General features: G+C 39.5%; 1 protein-coding gene across 1 annotated transcript; it reads right to left on the bottom strand.

Annotated features, from left to right (window-relative positions):
- Positions 1 to 866: 866 nt before the first annotated feature.
- LOC127217458 (testis-expressed protein 13C-1) lies at positions 867 to 2480 on the bottom strand. Its single transcript, XM_051178459.1, has 2 exons — positions 1871 to 2480; positions 867 to 916 (listed from the first exon to the last, which is right to left on the bottom strand). Exons 1-2 carry the CDS (start codon positions 2478 to 2480, stop codon positions 867 to 869), a joined length of 660 nt encoding a protein of 219 aa, XP_051034416.1.
- Between the last annotated feature and the right edge of the window lie 6380 nt (positions 2481 to 8860).

The raw sequence follows: 8860 nt of genomic DNA on the forward strand, positions 1-8860 counted from the left end.
CAAGGAATATTATATGTACCAGTCAACAGCCAATACAGTTCCAACTCATAGCAAATCCCAAGCAATCAATAACTTTGTTTATTAATTACACAAAATTTATCAAATTTGCTATTAACACTATAGCTCTTTAAATTCTTCCTTAATTATCAGATGGGTGGTGGTGGCGCACACCTTTAATCCCAGCACTGGGGAGGCAGAGGCAGGTGGATCTCTGTGAGTTCAAGTCCAGGTTGGTCAACAGAGTGAGTTCCAGGACAGCCAGGGCTACACAGAGAAACCTTGTCTGGAAAAGTAAAACAAAAAAAAAAAATGTTCCTTAATTATCAAATTATTCCATTGATAAAGGCAGAAATTAAATTTTAACCAGACTATTTTGTCTGTTGGTGTTGACCAAATTAACCAAATAGAAGTATCTAAATGCCCCTGCCTTACAGAAATGGATCTTGACATTTTGTCAATAGAGTTTCTCCAAAGGTTATATTTCACACAGGACAAAGGATACCATGATCCACTGTCTGAAATTATGTGGTCTGCTGTCATCTACCAACCTTGCCCAAAAGGATTATAATGTGTATGCTGGGTAATGTAGTTGTAGTTTCTACACAACGACGATTTATCAGTAATGGACTAATGAATGAAATCCAACAAACTTGTGCTATCCTCTAAAATTTTACATTGGCCTTTGAATCCCTTTGAACTCTGCAATGTCATCGGATTAAGTTCTAACAAAATGTACATGTTTTTTGTTTTCCTAAAATATATACCCAGATGTTTTCTTCTCCTCAGTTCCTCATGTTGTTTGTAGCAGCAGCTAGCTGCGGTCTTACTGAGGCAAAGGCTGCTGCTGAAGGGTGTTTCATGAAGACTCACACATCGGAAGCTGGGAGTTCTTCAGCTTCATGCAAAGTTTCTAGAACTTAGAGACACAGAGAATAGCATCCATGAATGTTATAAAAACAAATGAAAGAAATAGCAATAGCATTCTCAAAGAAAATGCCGTGTACCCAGAGCATGCTGCATCTTATGTTTTAAAAACAGCTGTGCCCTGCAGAAGATGTGTTGTTATGCAAGAAGGAAGTTTAGGGGAGTACAGAAAAAGAAAAGAGAATGTTCTGTAACATCAGTTTCTTCTCACTGGTAATTAAATGGATAGCATTAAACTACTGTCCACTGGTAAACATACTTGCAACTGGAAACATTTTCCTTTTAAAGGTAAATTGGCATATTCAGTATACTTTTATCGTCCTCAAAACAATACAAATTATATATACACATATATATGTATAATTGAATCTGGAGAAAGATATGCCATATGTGCAATTAGATTTACTGTGCTAAAGAGGGTAATTGCAGATTAAGGGTATAGCTCAGTGGTAGAGTACTGACTGTCCCAGCATGCATAAGACCCTGGGTTAGATCCCCTCGCACAGCAAACAAAGAAGCCAGAGGTTATTACGTAGTAGTAGCATAGTGAAAAGTTTCACTTGAAGAGTTTTTAAATAGTGTATGAAGTAAATAAAAGAAAAATCTTACATACATATTAGGAAAGGGCCCTCAAGAAATGATCTCTCTTTGGAACACATCTCCATTCATTATTTCCCCTCCTAAATCCAATGAGGAGCTTGTTTTGAACCAATGTTTCCAAACTCCCCTGGTTATATCTAGATTAGTTTTTGTCCCTGAGTTTGACCCCTCAGGCCCTGGAACAACAATCTCATTGTAGTCAACTGCAGGCAAGGGAGCTAGTGGATGGAGTGGCTCCTTCCCCTTCTGAGAGTACTCTGGATGTGGGAGGGAATGCCGTTGGCAATAATGCAGAGGACATTGGTAGAAGGGGCTGTGGGATCTAGGTTCAAGGACCTTGGCATACCTGTTACAGATGCCATCTGGGGTTTCTTCGGGGACACTGCATATTGCTCACTCCGCAAGCCTATGCCAAGAGCCTCTCTATGTTCTTTGTTAATCAGAGGCCACGGCAGAGTACCTGGATACTCAGTATCTTGTGACTCAGCGAGGAGTTGCTGTGACAGCTCGAACTCAATCAGCCTCTTGTGCAGCATATCACGCTCCTGTAACACTTTCTTCAGATTGTCTCTTGCACTGCGAAGCTCAGAAACCACTTCATCACGCTCCTCGCGCAGCCTTTGTAGGTCTGTAGCCAAAGTCCAGGTGGCAGCCTCATGCTCTTCTACCTGATAGTGCAGCTGCTGGACGCGTTTTGATTGCTTTTCTCGTTGCCTCGTAGCCACCCTCACTCCCAGGGCCAGAGCACTCCACGCGCAAGCCCTCTTGATGGTGCGCGGCACGTGGGTATCGGTCACGACAGACCTCAGACCATCTTCTATATCCTTCCAGGGTCGTGAACGGAAGGTCAGGTAGAAGCCAGGGCCACCACCATTCCTCAGCACCTCTTCATTGATGAACAGAACCACTTCGCAGTGGCGGAAACCACTCTTGGGGTCCCCAATGTCAACAGCCATAGCTGAACCTGCTCTAAGTAGTGGACTGCAATGGGCTTGCCCTTCACCTTGATGACTTGTGCAGTCCTGGCTCCTAGTTCCTACTTCTTTCCTCCTCCTCACCTTGACTGAGATCCTGAAGCCACTCACACTAACTCCTCCCGCGCAAGGGATTAACACTGCAGGGACGTCATAGACATGGGCTGTGAGACCTGCAGCACCGCCTGCTGGGACCAAATTATAGTGGCACAGATAACTCTGGCTGGTAAATTGGGTGTGTGTTCGGGAAGGTAGGCCATGGGTGTCCTAGAGACTGCAGTGAGTCCACATTTTCCCGAGTTTCTGAAAGGTAGCAGCACCCTATCTGGCATGGATTCCTTCTCTCTCACGCCCTTTCCCACTCCTTGTCCTCTTCCTTCTTACCCGGCTCCTCTTCTTTCTCGATCTCCTTCTTCCCAAATCGTCATTATGATTTGTTCCGATGCATCCCCCTTCCTGGTGCATCTTCCTTCTCTCTGGCTGCTTTTCCTCCTCTTTTCAAATGCTTCCTCCTTCTGCTTTCATGTCATATGCATTTCATTACTCTCTCTCCCCTTGAGATCACCATTGATTTCCTACACACACACACACACACACACACACACACACACACACACACACCTTTACATATAAGTTCTACAAATGAGAGAGAGAAGACATGTGACATTTTTTTTACTAACTTGCTTATTTTTTGGTGATGGTATCCAATTCAATCCATGTTCTTTTAAAAGACAAAATTCCACTTTTCTTTCTGGTTGAATAAAATTCCAATGTGTTTATGTGCCACACTTTATTTATTTACTTGTTTTTATTTGTACTTACACCATCTGTTGATAGAAATGTAGCCTAGTTGCATTTCTTAGCTGTTGTGAATAGAACACCATACATCTTTATGGTATGTTGATTTACAGTCCTTAAGACATATCCCCAAGAGACGTATAGCTAGGTTGTGTGAAGTTCTATTTTCAGTCTTTTGAGGAGCTTACACACTGATTTCCATAGTAGCTTCACAAATTTACACCTCCACCAACAGTGTATAAATGTCCCTCTTAATCCACATCCCTGCCAGCAATTTTTGTCATTAGTTTTCTTGATGAGAGCCATTCTGCCTGGGTGAGAATGAATCTCAAAGCAGTTTTAGATACATTTTCATGATGACTAATGATGTTGAGATTTTTTTCCCATGTATTTATTGGCCATTTGCATTTTTTTTTTTTCTTTTGAGAGCTGTCTATTCAGTTCATCAGTGCTTATACTGATTGGATGATTTGGTGTTGCTGCTTAATATTGTGGCTCATTTTATACTCTAGATATTAGTCATCTGTCTGGTATACAGTAGGTTAAGTGTTTCCCCATATTCATTAGGCTATCTCTTTGCAGTGATTATTCTCCATGATGTGGAGTTCAGAGGACAGACTACGTTTGGCTTTTACTTGGGTTCAGGGATCCAAACTCAGGTTGTTAGTCTTGCAATATAAGTGCTTTAACCCGCTGATCTGTCTCTCTGACCCCCTCTGTGATAATTTGAGATCAGGTATGGCGGTACCCTCAGCATTACTCATTGTACTTGGGATTCCTTTGATGGTGTAGGTTCTTTGCTCCCATATGAATTGTTTTCATTCTTTAAAGAATGTCACTGATATTTTGATAGAGATTATATTGACTCTTGAGATTGCTTTCAGTAATGTAAATTATTTTCACAACATAAATTCTGTCAGTCCATGAGCATGGGACTAATGTCTTCTTAAGTTTATTCATTCATTGTGTTGAAGTTTTCATTATAGAGGTGTTTACCTCTTTGCCTAAGTTTATTACTAGGTATTTATTTTTTAAGTCATTGTGAATGACATTTTCCCTCATTATTTCTTTCTTGGCAAGTTTATTACTGTATGGTGTATGTTGATTTGTATTCTGTTACTTAGATGAAAAGATTATCAGTTCTAAGAGTTTTCTGGTTTAAGGTCTTTTACAACTAGGGTCATGCCATCTGAAAATAAGGATAGTCTGACTTCTTCCATTCCTATGTGTATAGCTTTTATTTCTTTCTCCAGCTAAGACATCAAGAACTATATTTAATAAGAAAAGAGATAGTGCACACTTTGTCTTATTTCAGATTTTAAAACAATCACAGTTTAGTTGCTATTCAGTATAATGTTAACCATAGGTTTGTCACATGCCTTTTCCTTTATTGGACTGAGGTATATTCCATCTATTTCTAGTTTCTTTGGAGCCTTTATCATGAAAGATGGGATGTCAAATTTTCTGGAAGATCTTTGGCACATAAGATGATAACATAGTTTCAGTCCTTAATTCTGTTTGCTATATTACACTTCTTTTTTGCTTATGCAGAATTGAAACAATTTAGCCATGGTATATGATCTTCTTAATGTGTTCTGGAATACAGATTGTAAGACATTTATTGAGAATCTTTGCATCTATGCGTACCATGGAAATTAGTCTATACTTTCCTCTTTTTGTTGTGTTCTTATTCAGTTCAGTGTCAGGGTAATTTTATTTTTTCAGAATGAGTTTTGTAGTATCCACTGACTTCATATTTGATGGAATGGTTTGAGAAATGTTAGCATTGGCTTTTTAAAAGTTTGATAGAATTTGGCAGTGAATCCTGTTTTTGCTTGGGGTGTATTTAAGTTGTTTAAATTATCTTAATTTAATTTTGATACATCATAGGTGTATAGGAATCTGTCCATCTTATCTACTGTAGATATTTAGAAGAGAAAATTTCCAAGTATTTCTCAATGAGATTCTGGATTTCACTGTAGTCTAACAATTACTCTTTCTTCTGCAATTTTAATAATTCAGATTTGGGGGGATTGATTTGGTTATGGATCTCAATCTTTTTTTTTTCTCCTAAGAACCAATTTTTTGTTTGATTGAGCCTATGTATTTTCCCCTAAGTCTCTATTTTATTAATTTCTATGTTGATCTTTATTACTTTTTGCTTTCTACTGCTTTTTGGGGTTTGGATTATGCAAATTTTTCTTAGACCCTAGGGTACATCAATAGGATATTTATTTGAGATACCTCTAATTTTTTCACTTCGAAATCATTTTATTTCCAAAGCTCATAGACAAAGAGAACAGTCTAGGAAAACATATGTGACTACTGGATACAATCTTGAATCTACTGCTTTTTAAACATAATCTACTACTACCAAATAATTTAATATGGATATTTATTAGTTATAATTATTTTACATATCCATGTATAAAACCTACTGAGTCCAGTTATTGTTACCCAAAAGCACATGAGTATAGAAGGGCTGTCCATCACAGTATGGACAAGCTACCAGGGGCCTCTGAAGAAAACTGACCTTTCTCTCCTGTGACAGCCATGGACTTCCTGTAGCATCTCAATTAGGAGTGAGACCTTTTGATTCATGCTCCTTTCCATCGTGCTGTAATATTGACTTGATTCTTCTTGTGCAGATCTTGTGTAGACAACCGCAGCTGCTCATGAATGCAACTGCCTGTCATCCAGAAGACAGTTTTGAAGCTACCCTCTCTCCAAGCTCTAGATCTATAGTCTTTCTGCTCCCTCTTCTGTGAAGTTCCCTGAGCCTTATGGGCAGGGACTATGAAATAGATGCCCATTTGGGGATGAGTACTGCATAGTCACTTATTACCTGCACTTCAATAATTGGGCACTCCACGATAATTTCCACCACTGTAAAAAGAGGCTTCTCTGATAAGGAGTGTGAGCTGGGCTAATCTAATCTAAGGGTACAAGGGCAAGTATTTAGAAGGCAGTGAGATACTATGACAATTTAGCAGAATGATACTACAAGATTCTCTGCTAGGACACTATCACCTCTCTAGTCATGGATTTTTTTTTGCCATATTTACCATATCAGGCATGAGATTTCCTGTTGAGCATGCCTTAAATTCAGCCAGTCAGTCATTGGCTACCCCTGCTGAAGATATTAATTTCACACTTACACCAATGGGCATAACTTTCCAGATGAGTTGTTATTGTAGTTCGCAGGATTGACAGCTGGGTCACTATGGCTGTTCTCTCCTGGATGCCTGCCTAGCACCTTGTGGCACTATGGAAGCTAGCAGCAGGAATCTAGTAATAGGCTTTTAGTTCAGTATCAGCTTGATTTCTCCAAGTCCTGTGACCAAAGTCAGTGCCATATTCACCATGTTCTGGTGTCTAACCAAGTGTAATAGCATTGGTCTGCACTGGGAGGCTCTCCCCTCACTCCCTGTTTTTTTTTAATATAAGGACTCATAACTAAAACATTTTTCTCAGAGCTGACATAGATGTGTACCAAAAATTCTGGTAAATTTTATTTCATTTTCTTCTGTTTTCTAAGTTAGAAAATCTTGAAATGGCACTTTTTTTAGTTTGAGTGTGTGTGGTTTTGCTCACATGTGCACAAGTGTGGAGGTCAGAGGAAAACTTTTGGGAGTTGCCCTTTCCTTTTATCATGTGGGCTCCAGGATCAAAATCAGGTTGTTAGGCTTGACAGCACATACCATTAACCCCTGAGCCTTCTCAGTGGCCTAAATTTTAAAGTTACACTGATGTGTGATGGGAGATGTCATTCTGTGAATATGTTTCTCATACTGGCTAATGAATAAAGCACTGTTGGCCAATAGGAAAGCAAGATAGGAAGGACTAGGAGACAAGGAGGAAAGAGGAAGTAGGAAGGAGGAGTCAGCATGGAGAGAAGGGAGGGAACAGAACCACTGGCCCTCTCTCTCTGGTAAGATAAGACCACGTGGAAGTACTTAGATTAATAGAAATGGGTTAATAATTAAGACAGAGCTAGCCGATAAGAAACAAGTAACAGGCCAACAGAATTATATCTAATACAGTGTCTCTGTGTGTTAATTGGGGCTGGTGCCACAGTGGGTCCAGGCCGGCAGGAAAAACCTTACTCCTTACAGGTGTGTGTGTCTGTGTCTGTGTGTGTGTGTATGCTCACATGCATGTGCACATTCACATACTTGCATGTACACATATGTACAAGTGCAGCACACATGTGTTGAAGTCAACAGAACATTTATGGAAGTTGTTCTACTATGTGGGTTTCAGGAATCAAACTCAAATGGTCAGGTTTGGCATAATGCCTTTACTTGCTGAACCATCTTGCTGGTCCTTTTATAGTGTCTTGATGGATTATTCCCTATGATGGCTAATCATGATTGTTAACTTGGCTATATAAATAAGTAAAACCCAAGCAGCTAGGCATGTCTGTAAGAAATTTTCTTGATTGTATCATTTGAAGTTGGAAGATGCACCCTAAATCTAGATAATTTGAGGTGGGAAACCCCACCTCAGATCTGGGCCACACCTTCTGGTGGCAGCCCCCATAAAAGGACATGGAAGAAGGAATCTTTTTCTCTTTGCCTACTTGCCCTCATTCTCGATGATAAGGTAATCTTCCTTTTGCCGAGTCATTCTTTGTTGGGAACCTTCTTCTTTGGGAGTCCAATGTAAAAATGAAGACTAGAAGCTCTCTAGGATCACCCTAGGACTCCAGCACCAAATTGGGAAAGCAGAGGCATCCAGTTTCATGGACTGCAACTACCACATCCTTGATCTTTCTATCAGGAGACAGCCATTGAGGTACTACTCAGATCACAGCCTGTAAGCCACTGTAACAACTATCAAACACACATGCGCACGCACACACACACACACACACACACACACACACACACACACACACCTACCTACCTACCTACCTTTTGGGTAATTTGGATTGAAGTCTGTTTTATCACATACTAGAACAGACACTCCTGTTTGCTTTTGGATTCTATTTTCTTGAAATATCATTTTCTATCCTTTCACTTTCAGCTTGTATGTGTTTTAGTGAGGTGAGGTTCTTTATGGTAGAAAAAATGTATTTTGATCCATTAAGCCAATCTGTAACTTTTAATTATTAAGATATATCACTTTTAGAGTTACTAATGAATGGTGTGTATCAATTTTACCTTCATCATAGGTGTTTGCTTATTTACTGTGTTGATAACATTTGATTATTTCAGATTCCCTTTTAGAGACATGGTCCTGGCTGAGTTGGAACTCTTTCTGTAGACTAGGCTGGCCTTGAACTCAAAAAGATCTGCATGCCTCTGTCTCCCAGTGCTGAGAGTAAAGGGATGTGCCACCATTCAAGACCAATATTCTATTTCCCATTTTTTAATCCATACTTTGAGTGAGATGTTTTCTTTCTTGAGCTTTTGTGATGTATATTTTCCTTGAGCTTTTTCCTATCTGTATAGCACTCCTTTAAGAACCATATGCAATGTTGACTTATTAGACACAAATTGATTTACTTTATATTTACTCTGGAATGTCTTTCTCCTTTCATTTTAAAGGATAACTTTGCG

This window comes from Phodopus roborovskii, unplaced genomic scaffold (assembly GCF_943737965.1).
Source record: "Phodopus roborovskii unplaced genomic scaffold, PHOROB, whole genome shotgun sequence".
Lineage (NCBI taxonomy): Eukaryota > Metazoa > Chordata > Mammalia > Rodentia > Cricetidae > Phodopus > Phodopus roborovskii.

Coding starts and splice junctions, on each gene's coding strand:
- LOC127217458 (XM_051178459.1), bottom strand. CDS start 2,480: ATGGCTGTTGACATTGGGGACCCCAAGAGTGGTTTCCGCCACTGCGAA. Junction 917..1,870: donor CCAGATGGCATCTGTAACAG/GTATGCCAAGGT, acceptor TGTGTCTCTAAG/TTCTAGAAACTTTGCATGAA.